Genomic DNA, 14234 nt, shown 5'->3' on the forward strand with positions numbered 1-14234 from the left:
CTGGCTTCTTGTAAGATTCTTTCTTTTGCTTGGAAACTCTTGAATTTGGCAATTATATTTCTGGGTGTTTTCTTTTCTGGATCGAATGTCGCAGGTGTTCTATGAATCCTTTCAATGTCTATATTGCCCTCTTGTTGTAGGACTTCAGGGCAATTTTGCTGAATTATTTCTGTTAGTATGGAGTCCAGGTTTCTATTGATTTCTGATTTTTCTGGAAGACCAATTATTCTCAAATTGTCTCTTCTAGACTGGTTTTCTTGGTCTGTCATTGTCTCATTGAGATATTTCATGTTTCCTTCTATTTTTTCAGTCTTTTGACTTTGTTTTATTTGTTCTTGTTGTCTTGAGAGATCATTAGCTTCTAGCTGCTCAATTCTAGCCTTTAGGAACTGGTTTTCAGCTATAATCTTTCGGTTTTTGGCTATGATCTTTTGGTTTTCGGCTATAATCTTCTGGTTTTTGGCTATAAGCTTCTGGTATTCCTTTTCAATCTGGTCATTTCTGGTGTTCAATTTGCTTATCAGTTCATTTGGTTTCTGAGCCTCACTTTCCAGTTGCAAGATTCTACCTTTTAAACTGTTATTTTCTTGCCAGATCTCTTCCATTTTCCTCAAAATCTCAGTTTTGAACTCTTCCATAGCTTGTGAGGAGTTTTCCTTATTTGAGGAGGGTACGGATGCTTGTTTGTTCTCCTCCTCTGTTTGCTTGGTTGTCTGGATTTTCTCTGTGTAAAAGTTGTCGAGTGTTAAAGACTTCTTTTTCTTGTTGTTAATCTTTCTCTTCTGAACTTCCTGAGACTGGGTAGCCATCCTTAGCCCAGCAGCTTCTCAGGTTTATCCTTGTGCTTAGGGTCTGTCCGCGGTCAAGCCCCCTGGTGGATCCCCTTGCTTGATCCTCTGCCGGAGGTTTTTTTACAAGTCTCAGGGCGCTGCTTCCACAGTCGTACACCCATCCACGCTGGTTCCCCACTCAGGGTTTCAGAGCTTTAGCTTGTGGCTGTGTCTGCCTCCACCCATGCCTCCTCGGAGCCTGAGCTCTGAGCCCGCCTGAGCTCTGCTCCCACGCTCTGCGCCCTAAGCCCGCGCTCAGATTTTGTGTGCGTTCGTTAGGTTTTTGGGTTCCCAAATCTTGCTGCTCTCAGGAACAGGCCCCGGAGCTGCCAATGACTTGATGGGTGCCCCAAAACTTGCTCTATTTCTTTTTAGCTGGCTTCGGTGCTATAGGTGTTGTGTGTGGAGGGGGTGGGGGTGGGGTGGTTGCTCAGCCCGCGATTTAGTGAGAGCTGTTTCGCCCCTTTATAGCATGGAAATGCCTCGATTCCACGTACCTTCCACGCTGTGCCCTGTTGTGAGGTTCCTCCGTTCGTCTGGACTTGTTTTTATGTCCCCTTGAGGAGTTTTGTGTGTTTCGGTCAGGAGAGGTTAAGAGCTGCTTCTTACTCTGCCGCCATCTTAACCTGGAACTCTCCTGAACAGTCCTTTTTTTAACAGCTTTTTTGAACAGTTTAATAGAAAGAATCAAGACACTTGGGATAACAGCTCCAGCTTTGCCAATGATGAGGAGTATTTTTATGAAAGTCCTTGACTCTTCTGTGTGTTCCTGCCCTTATAATTCTGGGACTCTTATTGGGAGTTACTCTAATTTGTTGACATTGCTTTGTGTTTTATAGATCCTTTTCATGGGTATGATGACTGAATACTATCACTACTTTTTTACAACACTGGTAAGAATGACTTGGGGAAGTTATTTCATACTATGAGAGAAAGATCCATGGAGGGTAACTTCTGTGTAAGTTTAGTATTACTTCAGCATTTAAAAGAAAAGCAACTGAAAAAAGGATACTTGCTTTAATTTCCTTAAATTTTTATAAATTCTATAGTGCTTAATATTTGCTTTTTGTTATTAACAAGAGAAAAGCTATGAAAGTTGAAGAGCACGAATTCCATTTCCATTTCCTACCAGGGAGAAGAATAGGAAGGAAAGCAAATAACATTTGTTAAAACTAGTATCTCTGTATATGATCTAAGAAGGGAATAAAATGAAAATTCTATTAAAGAAAGCTGTGGAAGCATAAGAATTTCCTTTTGTTTGTCTTATGTTCAAGTGTAATGTAGGAATTTGATCCAATAAAACAACTTCAATTTTGAAACTGCACATACTGATTTATTAAATGAATTAGGAACTTTGTGAATATGCTTTTGTGTGACTTTCAAGTACTTGCTTAGGCAGGGAGCTTAGAAGGGTGGAGTTTTAAAACAGCTCTCCCATCGAGCACAGACAACCCTCACAAATTTCTAGTCAGGAATAAGGAGGAAGATTTTCCAGTAAATGTTTCTCTGTGCCTATCTTATATTATCTATGTTTGTAAGTCAAGCTAGCTTTTTCCTTAGCCAAAGGAGAATGAAGAGCACACATAAACATGAAGTGAAGGGATCATTATGGTGAAGTCAAATCTAAAGTGTTCAGCCTGTAGAAAATGAAGAGTTGGCTGGACTTCTGAATCCTTTTGAAGTATTTTGCTCCGCCCTCCAATGATTGTTTATTTTACCATGAGATGAAAGATACTCAACTTAAAAATACTGTGGTCACATTTCCTTCAAGAAAAACTATTACAATCTATTACCTGTATTACCTATCATCAATAATTGAAATAATTTTATTAAAGGGAGATATATTTAGCAGGAACAAGTATAAAAATACATAAAAACAACTTCAATAGATCATGAATATACTTAACAGGAATTCTAAAGGTAAAAGACAAGTATTTTTGTAAGCAGGATTGAAACAAATTTCCAAAGTACTCAAACTTTACAATTTTCAGAAAACAGTGGAGGAACTAGCTATTATTTGCTGCTCTTCCCAGCAAGAGAAAAGCTAAGGAGAAAGTTAAAGAGCACTAATTCCATTTCCATTTCCCACCAGAGAGAAGAATAGGAAGGAAACCAAGAAAAACTCCTTAGAAGATTTCCCTTAAGTCTCTCTGACCTTCCATGTCTCATAGTTTCACAGTTTTCAGTTCTTGCTGCTCAAAGATTGTAGGCAACACTACCTTCTCTTCCAGATTCTATGAAACACCTGAGGTTCAATGAAAGATCCCCCTTCTCTTTTTCAAAGTATAAGTCAATTTTGTTTATTGACATGTAAAGCCACTGATTCAATTGAGTGCATGATTTATTGTGGTCCACTCATTGTGGCAAAAGTGATCAGTGGGGAGTTATGCTGCCTTTTTCTGCAGTATAATTGAATTTTAATGAGGAGAATTAACTCCATTAACAGAAATGTGATGCCTGAACCCAATCACATTACTCAGAACCTCCTTTCCTGAGACATGTTATTTTACCTAGAACAAAGTGAAGAGAGAATAGAAGGCAAGTTAGACTATCCATGTTCTAAACAAAAGGTGCATTGCTGTCAACTGAGAAATGTAATTTCTAAGTACACATAAAAAAAGAAGATTCTACCATTGAGCAACTCATTTAACCTCTCTGTATATTACTTTTATCATCACTAAAATGGGGAGTGGTGAGTTGGTCAGGGGAAGAGAGATTAGATTTGGAGGTAAAGGCTCTAGATTCAACTCTTAGGCCTGCTTTTCTTAAGATTTGTGGAACCATAACTATTCAATCAGAAGCAAGACATTTAGCTTCTCTGGGCTTCAGTTTTCTCATCTGAAAAATGTGGTGGTTGGAGTAGACGATCTCAAATTTGCTTCAAGGTCTAGAAACCTATCATCTGCAGTGATTCCCAAAGTTGGTGCTACTGCCCCCTAGTGGGTGCTGCAGCAATCCAGGGGTGCAGTGATGGCCACAGGTGCATTTATCTTTCCTATTAATTGCTATTAAAATTTAAAAAAAAATTAATTTTCAGGGGGCTAAGTAATATTTTTTCTGGAAAGGGGGTGGTAGGCCAAAAAAGTTTGGGAACCGCTGATCTAAAGAAATAATATATACAAAAGATATTTGTAATAAGTTATATATAAATAAAGCTATTAATATAATTATAGTAAATAAAATTAACAATATAAAATTACTATTTATAAAAATACTATAATTTACCTTAAGTTATTAGAAATGTATCTGCAAAAAGTGAATTATTCCAGAAATAATTTTCTTCTTCAAGCTGCCTCAGAGGGAAGTAATTATATTATGATGCTGTGTATGCCTATACAACTTTATGCTTTGATTTATTCCTTCATCCCTAGAAGCATAGATAGAGGCTCTTTTTCATAAATTAATTTTATGACATAGTGTTTATTTTAAATATGCCAGAGAGTTACATGAAAAGATCCATGTTTTCTTGAGTTCTGATCATAAGTTATGAAGTAGTCATCCAATTATCCTATAATTTCCTTAACAAAGCAACATGTAGAAGGAGAATTGCATTCCAAGTATAGAAAATTGATCTATGTTACTACTTCTAGCTGAATGACTATGGGGAAATCATTTTATCTCTCTAGACTTCAGTTGTGTGCTCCTCTCTAAAATGAGGAAATTGGAACAGATGATCTCTACAGGTATTCCAAATTCTAATATTTTGTGAATGTATGAATGGAGCCTATAAGTAATAAAGTTATAATGCTCTTTAATGTCTTGGAGTTTATTGCTGTATTCTGCAGAGCATATTTGATGCTGGCAGTCAGATTTCCCTGATATTCCCAGATCATGGTTTGTCATAACCATGACAGCAGAAAAAAATAGATAAAAACTGCATATTTCTGTGGAGTTTGCCTACCAAAGTAGTAAAAATGGGGATAGGAAATTTACCTTTATTTTAAGAAATGAAATAGGTAAAAAAAAACCATTACTGTTTAATTTGAATCTCCTCATTGCATGTGCTAAGTTATTTATTCTGTCAAATACTACAGGATTTTTTTGCACTAGACTTGGAAATCTACAGATACAGTGGAGTAAATATGACTGGATTTCGGCTACTTAACATTGATAATCCTCAAGTTTCATCAGTTATTGAAAAGTGGTCAATGGAAAGACTGCAAGCTCTACCCAAGTCAGAAATAGGTTTATTGAATGGCTTGATGACAGTAAGTACCATAATTGGCTTTTTGACCATTTTCAAAATGAGATTTATTCAAAAGGTTTATAAAGGGGGATGATTGACATATTCCATATTATTTCTTTTTTTTTAAAACCCTTACCTTCCGTCTTGGACAATACTGTGTATTGGCTCTAAGGTAGAAGAGTGGTAAGGGCTAGGCAATGGGGGTTAAGTGACTTGCCCAGGGTCACACATCTGGGAAGTGTCTGAGGTCAGACTTGAACCTAGGACCTCCTATCTCTAGGCCTGGCTCTCAATCCACTGAGCTACCCAGCTGCCCCCTCCATATTATTTCTTAAAGCATGTAGGAGAAATAATCTCCCCCTATTTGTTTTGAAATGAAGAAGGCAATCAAGTATCTTTTAAGGTCGTATTTAAAGACCATAAGTGATGTCACTCTAAAATTTCTCCATTTAGCTTTCTGTTAGAACTTTACCTTCTAGAGAAGCTGTTAAGAGTGAGAGTGTTACTCAAGTGAAGATGAAGTGGGAATCAAAATAGGGACAATATTTAAAAGAAAGTTAAAAAGTGAACCATGTCAGTTTTTCCCAGAGATGGTAGTTGTCCTTTGTACTTGAAGGAAACCAAAATGGCATCACTGGTAATATTTTTTGACTCATACATAAACTGGAGTTAAGTGAGGCAAAGCTTCTTAAAAATGTTGGCCTCATTATCTCTTGCAGAGTCATCAAAATTCAGTGACAAGACAAAAGTCAAGATGACTTTTTGCTCAGGATGCAGTGGATGACCTTGGCTCTAAGCACTCCATAGCACCTGCTTCTACCTTCAAGGTCACTGGAACAAGTTGTTCTCATTCAGTCCTTCCAGGAAAAGTATAATAGTGAGGTACCTTAATTTATTCCTCTCAGATCAAAACAAAAAATAAATTCAACACCTGACTAGAATTCCAGAAAAGTTAAATGTGATAGACCTCTGGAGAATACTGAAAATTGGAATAAAAAGGAGTACACTTCCTTCATAGCTTTGCATGATGCCTTCACAGAAACTGGCCAAGTACTAGGAAACAACTACCTCAAAAACAAAGAAATAGCAAACACAGTATGTCAGATCATGATGCAATAAAATTATATTTGAGAAAGGACCTTTGAAGCGAAGATTAAAGACTAATCAGAGACTAAACAATTTAATCTTAAAGAACTGGTGGGTCAAATAACAAATAACAGAAATAATAATTTCATCAATGATAATGATAACAATGAGAGAACATATTAAAAGCTGTGGGGTGCAGACAAAACAATACTTAGAAGAAAATATATTTCAACATTTTCATCAAGAAAAGAAAAAGAGCCAATTAATGAATTGGTTATGCAACTAAAAAAACTAGAAACCAACAAATTAAAACCTCTAATTAAAAACTCAAAAATTGAAAACAAAAAACCCCCATAGAACGAATACATAAAATTAGTAGCTGTTGGGTTGTTTTGGTTTTTTTGGTAAAGCAGGGGCAGTGTTGTGAGGAGATTTTATATGCCTATTGTAAAAATAGATATGACTATTTTTTAATTAATACATTAATCTTAAAGGTACCATAGATTATAAATCAATATGAATCTTTGATAAATATGCATAGCATATGAAGGAAAACAATTAATTGTAGTAAGAAAGACATTAAAACTCTAATGGAGGATCTCAAAATGTAACCTCTTTTCAGACACAGACAAGTCTAACAAAATCATATATTAAAAAAGAAACAAGTTGTGGGTTTGAATATAACTTTAGAAAAATTGGAGGTGATAGATTTCTGGCAATTACTGAGTGCGGAAAAAAGATTTTATATAGCATATCAGTGCATTGCAATAACATAAATTGACTGTATATTGTGGCATTAAAACCTCACAAACAAATTTTTAAAAAAATAGAAATACTAAACACATTTTTATTTATGATAATTCAAGAAAAATATATTCAGGAAAGGACTTTTAGGAAAAAATAAAATTAACTGGTGGTTAATAACAATTATAAAAAATTGAAGGATCAAGAACAAATAATAGAAACAATGAGATGCCATATCACAACTTTATGGGGTTCAGCTAAAACTATGTAAAATTTATATTCCTAAATGCTTCTGTTAATAAAAGAGAGAAAAATTAAATCAATTAATTTAATTTATCAATTAAATCAGTATTGATTAAGTGTTAATAGTTTAAGGCCTTCTCCATTGTGTTGTTGTTGTTCAGTCATTTTAGTTATGTCTGACTCTTCATGGCCCTATTTCAGGTTTTCTTGGCAAAGATAATGGAATGGTTTTGCCATTTCCTTCTCCAGTTCATTTTATACATGAGGAAACTGGGGCAACAAAGTTAAGTGACTTGCCTAGGGTCACATAGCTAGTAACTGAGGCCATATTTGAACTGAGGAAGATGAGTCTTCCTAACTCCAGATCTGGTATTCTATCTACTGCACTACCTACTTGTCCTATAAGGGGTGTATAGAGTGTGCAGAAAAGGCTAGTACCTTATCTAGGCTCCTCAGGCATCCCACTCGCCATCAGCTCTCACCTGTGACTTCAAGAAGTTGTAGCATGTGCAGTGGCCAAAGCCCAGTAAACCATCTCAGCAGACAAGCTAAACCACATTGAGGATAACTAACAGGCCTCAAACATGTTGGTGAATTAGGCGGTTGTCTATCCCAGGAATGTAAAGACTTTCCTGGGCAAAAGGGATGGATGGGACCAATTTGCTGCTGTAGAGTACTTAGAGATTAGTTAGATAGCAAAGAAGCCAAGGTCATCCCTAGCCATCACTAGTCATCTTGACTTTTGTCTTGCTATGGGACTTAGATGACTCCAAAAGAGACAGTGAGGTTGACAGTTTTATTTAACTCTCCCTCACTTAACATCATATGTCAAAAGACATATTGGTATGGCCCAGTTTTTCAGACAGTAAGACAATTGACTAGTTAATGCATAGAAGTTTCGTACTTGGAATAACTACAGTTTTAATAGATGATCTAGACCATGTGAACCCTATATCATCCTCACAGATGGATGCAGATGATCCCATAGAGTTGAAGGCTATGCTTTCACTTTTCTTTGTTTCATGGGTTTCCATAGACAAGGAATTCATCACTAAGGGGTCAATCTATGGATGATGGAATTTTCCATATTATATTTTACTGAGCTAGTCCTCACAGAGCCAACTTGGTCAATTTGTGATACCTTTCCAATGGATATAACCTCACAAAGCTTATGCTTTTCTGGAATAGCCTGTAGGAATTCAGTCCCCACCACCATTTTGTGATATCAGAGTACGAAATAAATCACCTAATCAGTCAAGAATTATTAATTGCTTATTATATATATGTATATTATAACTTATTAATTACATCACATCCTGTACTAAGCATTGGGGATATGAAAAAAAAAATTAACTAGTCATTACCCTCAAAAAACACCAAATGGAAAAAAGTATCACAAGAATAAATAAAAGGCTTCAAAAATCAAAAGGACTGAGAAACTAAGGAGATCAAAGATAAGTAAATGTGGAAATGAAAGTACATGTATTTTCTCCCTGCAGACCGAAGCAGCTCTGATGTATGATGCTGTGTATGCGGTGGCTATAGCCTCTCACCAAGCTTCTCAAATGACTATCAGCTCCCTGCAGTGTCACCGCCATAAACCATGGCGCTTTGGACACAGATTTATTAATTTGATCAAAGAGGTAAATCTTGCTGCCTTATTATTCCTTTTTCATTCTTTCCTTACCTTTATACTACATAAATCCAATGACTCTTCCTCTATGAGTCAACATGTTATTTGTAAAGTGAAGAAAGGATGATTCAAACTGCCACCTCTTGGTTCACTGTTTTAGGGTAACTTAATTAAAATAAACCCAGTAAATATATCTAGAGGTAATTACCATACACTAACCCAGCCCTTAAAAATGAGCAAGGACTTGAGAAAATGGGTAACACCTAGATCAGTGATTTCCAAAGTGGGTGCTACCACCCTCTGGTGGGTGCTGCAGTGATCCAGGGGGGTGGTGATGGCCACAGGTGCATTTATCTTTCCTATTAATTGCTATTAAAATTTTTAAAAAATTAATTTCCAGGGGGATAAGCAATTTTTTTTCTGGAAAGGGGGCAGTAGGCCAAAAAAGTTTGGGAACCACTTTCCTAGATAGAGGAATGGCAGTTAAATCAAGTTGATCTGAGTACCAGCCTCCAGCCTGCTTGGGATTAATATAATAACTCATCTCCCTAAACTAGGGTTCTTGCTAGGGATTAAGAGATTAGACAGGAAACAATAACAACTGTTTATTGAGGGTAAAGGATTTAGGAAGGTGGGTAACAGGTTTCCTTAACTGGGGAAACTAGTAACATATATTTGGGCAAGGGAATAGAGTTCTACACTAAAGCTTTCAGTAACAACAAGAGTCAAGCAGGATAGGGGTTTTGGAAATCTCACTCCTGGATCCCTGACTCCTCCAGCGTTGTTTCTCTGGTGTCTCAGGGTCTCAGCTGTTATTCAGCCAATAAATCCAGTGGGGTAAAAACAGTGAACTGGTACAGAATGAAGGTCCACCCTCCAAGCTGCAAATCCAAGCTCTAGTTTGCTCTTCCCATAAAGACTGATGATGCCTTCTCAGGGAGATCAAAACCCATAGGCTCCTTCTTCAATGGTAACCAGCTGACCAAAGTCCCAAGTTCTGTGTCATCCCCCTGCATTCCAGGCCTCTCCAGAATGCTCAGCTCATCCTACTTAACAAAAACTTTTCTCTCTATGCTTAAATCTATCTGTCTATCTTTTCTCCACAACAAAAGGCAAACCCTTAAGTGACAGAAATGAGGTACTCTACTTAATTGTGGTCATTTATTGAAATATGTTTAAACAAGCACCCAATCATTTTCCAGTTCGACTTATCTCTGTTTCTCCTTGCCACTACCTTGTTTCATTTGAGATACAAGTCCAAGGATCGATTTATAATTCAAAAGATTATGATCAGTGAGTAAAGCCTACCTAGTCAAGGAGAGGATGTCAGTAGGTAGTGAGTAATATATTAATTATTCTGTCCTGCATTATACATATACATTCCCTAGGACTGATTCCATAGGGTTGATCGTAATGATATAATAGCTGTATTGTTTTTTAACAAATAATCGCAAGTTCTGTCTAAGAATCTTAAAGAGCACTTGAAAACTCCCAAATGGACAGTTGTTTTAGGAACTCTTTAGAAATGACTTTTAGAATTTGTTCCTAGTGTCTCCAATGCAAGTAAACTTAGGCAATCTGAAATTCTGGAAAAATTATAAATCAGTCATTTTCAGAAGACTCTCGAAACCATCATCCAGATCTTCAAGGCCTCTTTGACTCCAACTTGATTTTTGTTGTTATGAGATGGAAATTTCTGGTGATCCAACCAGACTTCTTTGAGTATATGCTAGAGTTTGGGGCAAATCAGAAATCTATATATTTTGGAACTTCTCAGCCAAGGAATATGTAGGGAGTTGTCAAGTGTACATGAGGGATATCACTTGTCTAAAGCAGGTCGGCTTCTGAGAAAAGCAATTGCTGAGTTAAGGCTTTCTTGACAGTTCTCTTGTTGAAGGCATAGATCTGCTTGAGAATGCCAAGAGAAATAGTTACTTGGTTACATTTGACTTAGTGTATGGTAACAGTTATTACTTTCACTTGACAAACTACAGATGAAGGACATAATCTATTTAGGTGATCTGTATAATAATTGAAGAAATGGAGCAACTTTGGGATTAATAACTAAAGGAATATAGAAATGAGAATTATTTTGAATGTGGGATAAATATTATTTACCTAATTAATATTTCTAACAAGAAGATAAAGTGGGATCTTTTGGAGAGAGGGTCCAGATTCTGAATCAAGAAAGATTATAGAGAAAAAGGTAAAAAAAAGAAAAGTAAAATTTATAACTGTTTCAAAAACAGACTATAAATATTTGTTATGGGGCAGGTTCACTGGCCAAAGAAAGCTTAGAGTGTTTCTATCATTTGTGCTGCTAAGAAGAATCAGAAGGAATAGAGATAATATATTCTGATATTATGAGTTGCTAATGAAATTAGAAGACAAGATATTTTCTCTGCATTGCCACTTGTTGCTAAGAAGAGGAAGTGGAATCCTAAAAAAAAGCAGAGTTAAAAGGGCTATTACCAACTTAGGAAAAAAGTTAATGCCTCTTCCTAAAAGAGCATGATGTTACTTCAGCTGAAGTTATTAGCTAAGAATGAAACTGGAAATGCTATAAGCTATAGTCCAGTCAAAGAATAAGTTCAGCTGATCTGAGAAACAGCTTAGAAGCAGAAAATCAGAGAAACAACTAGGAGATTAATTACTCTGGCTAAGCCATTGCTCTCAGTAGGCTGTTAGTCAAGGAAAGCATGGATCAGTTCAGCCTAACTAAGAAAAAAATGTGTTCAACAGGAGCTACCTCATCAAGAAATTTTTATATTCCTGAGACAGAGGTCACTGGTCTACAGTTTCATGACTGTGTGTTGCCAGTCCATCTGTTCCCTATTTGTATGCTTTATTTATTCCCTTTATGTATACCCTGAAATTTTAAGCATATGTTCTCTCTTCATATGGATATTCTTCATTACCAGAAGAGTGTAATTGTAGTTCATTGGTATAATATTACATAAATATTATATTTTCCTTTGCAATTTCAATAAAAAGTTTTTAGATTAATTGAACAATTAATAGTTGATGTTTCAATGGGAAATACACGAACGCCCCTTCGAGCAAAAGAATCTTCTTTTCTTCTCACTTTGTATGTGGAAGGATATATTGAAGGGAATAATACAACCAAGGGACAAGGAGAAAACATACCACAAATGAAAAGTATATGTTAAATTCATAATAAATGAAGAATACTACAGGTATTTGGGGGATCATCTTGTTTGTCATCTCTTACAGCACAATAGTATTCCATTACAATCATATACCATAATTTGCTCAGCCATTCCCCAAATCCCTTCAGTTTCCATTTCTTTGTCATCACAAAAAGAACTGCTATAAAATCTTAGAATTATTTTTTGTTTTCTTTTTCCCTTGATCACCTTAAAAGAAGAATAAAAAAAATACCATGGGAAGAAATATATACTTATCAAACCTTTCAAAACTCATAGATGAAAACAGTAAAACAAAAGATTTGTACATAAAAATAAACAGACATGTTCTGAATCCACTGAAGGAGACTTACCTTTCTTCAAGGATCTTTGATTCTAATATTATTGGAGCCATACCTTACTAGATAATCTTACATTAGTTATCAAAATTCCATACCTTACTAGATAATCTTAATTAGTTATAAAAAAAATCATTCAAGAAGTTTGGTAGCTCCATACTTAGAAAGGTTGGTTTTTGAGAAACACAGGTTAGTATTTAAAGCCTTTACTGTTTTCTGAGTATAACTCAAAAGGTGGGCTACAATAGGAACCATGTGTGTTTTCATAAACTATCTAAATCCTACCCATCCTTCAAACGCAGCCAAAATCCCATGAAACTCTTGTCTATTTCAGCTCTCACTTATCTCTTTTATTTTGTTACCACCACCATTTAAAGTCATTGGCACAAAACATACTTTTAATTATGTATCATATTGTTCAATTTTTTTTCAAGAAGTCATATAATATATAGTAGGAGAAACGTTGTATTGTGAAGCAGAAGACTTGAATTCTACTTTTCATTCTGCCACTTGTAATATATTTAGACCTTATTTTCCTCAACTGTAAAATTAAGAAGTGGCATTAGTTAATCTCTAAGATCCTTTCCAGCTCCAAAGTTCTACAATCTATGTTCATTAGTTTTGTTTCCCTAACTAGATTATAAACAGCTTGAGGGATTGTGTTAATATTTATATAACCCTGATAAAAGCACTTAATGAAGTGCTAAATATACAAGTGCTCACTGACTATAAAATAAATATTTATAAAACTATAGATTTAAGAGACATCTTTAAAGTTTCAATAGTTTTAACTCCATTTTACAGACAAAAAAAGGGAGAACTGTTGAAGTTACCTGAGTATGTAGCTGAAATTTAGTTAATTAGTGTTTGAGAGAGGCTTAGAAACAAATGTATACTTGAACAAACTGGACCAGATTCCCAAGACCTAATTTTTAAATTTTCAGTGTGAGCATTTATACCTAGCCAAAAAAAAATACACACACACACACACACAAACCCCCCAAAACACTACAAATTAGATTTCATTTATAATTTTGTTGCTTACTAGATTTAAGTGATAGAGAAAATACTAATAACGCAGATTAAATTTGTGTTAGGCACATTTTCCTTCCACAGAGAGCCAGTTGTTAAATATTTACCAGTCCATTCTTGCTTAGCATCCAAATTTAAAATGTTCTTTCCACTATGTGCTTAGGAAATATTTTGGAGATATGATATTTGGGGATTCCCCTTTCTGGGAGAAGCTGAATATTCTGAATTTAAACAGCAACAAAGAGCATTGCCATACACAATGGAATACAAACTGAGGAAACTTTATGAAACTGTGTATCTCTATTTCATACCATTTGGTTTGAAGAAAAAAATATTAATAAATTCTACATGTTGTTTTCAAAACTATTTTGCTTGTCTGATTTCTCTGAATTTTTGATTAGCATAATTATAAAAGTGTCTAGAAATAACACTGTATTCTGTTTACTCTTAGGCACAATTGGATGGTTTGACTGGGCGGATCACCTTCAATAAAACAGATGGCTTAAGGAAGGATTTTGATTTGGACATTATTAGTCTCAAGGAGGAAGGGACAAAAAAGGTAAATGATTTGGTACAATATTTTCTCAAGGATTCAAAAATCCTTGCAAGTCCTAAATTGCAAGTCCAAGTTATTTATGTATGTCCAGTTTTATTAATTTTTTCCTCTCAATCTTCACAAGGGATAGAGATATGTTAAGTAGAAACTTGAAAAGTATTGGTCTGAGAAACTAAATGAGACTTTAAGGAATCATAAAATAACAGAAGTTTAATTTGAAAATAGGATGACATCCAGAAGATTAAGATTTTTTTTTACCTACATTTAGAAGTCAAGGTAGATAGAGGAAAGAAATATGAAGAGAGAATTAATACTATTATGTTTTGTTTTTTTTACCATTTATTAATATTCATTTTTAACATGGTTACATGATTCATGCTCCACCTTTCCCCTTCAACCCCCCCCTACCCCCCCCCGAA

General features: G+C 35.3%; 1 protein-coding gene across 1 annotated transcript in view; it reads left to right on the top strand.

Annotated features, from left to right (window-relative positions):
* The window catches only part of GRIK1 (glutamate ionotropic receptor kainate type subunit 1), a 104321-nt gene that overhangs the window by 30918 nt on the left and 59169 nt on the right, over positions 1-14234 (top strand). The window contains exons 4-7 of the mRNA XM_044670300.1: positions 1670-1723; positions 4865-5038; positions 8589-8732; positions 13711-13818. Coding sequence (XP_044526235.1) covers positions 1670-1723; positions 4865-5038; positions 8589-8732; positions 13711-13818 — 480 coding nt within the window. The remainder of the gene's footprint in view (positions 1-1669; positions 1724-4864; positions 5039-8588; positions 8733-13710; positions 13819-14234) is intronic.

This window comes from Gracilinanus agilis, chromosome 3 (assembly GCF_016433145.1).
Source record: "Gracilinanus agilis isolate LMUSP501 chromosome 3, AgileGrace, whole genome shotgun sequence".
NCBI lineage: Eukaryota > Metazoa > Chordata > Mammalia > Didelphimorphia > Didelphidae > Gracilinanus > Gracilinanus agilis.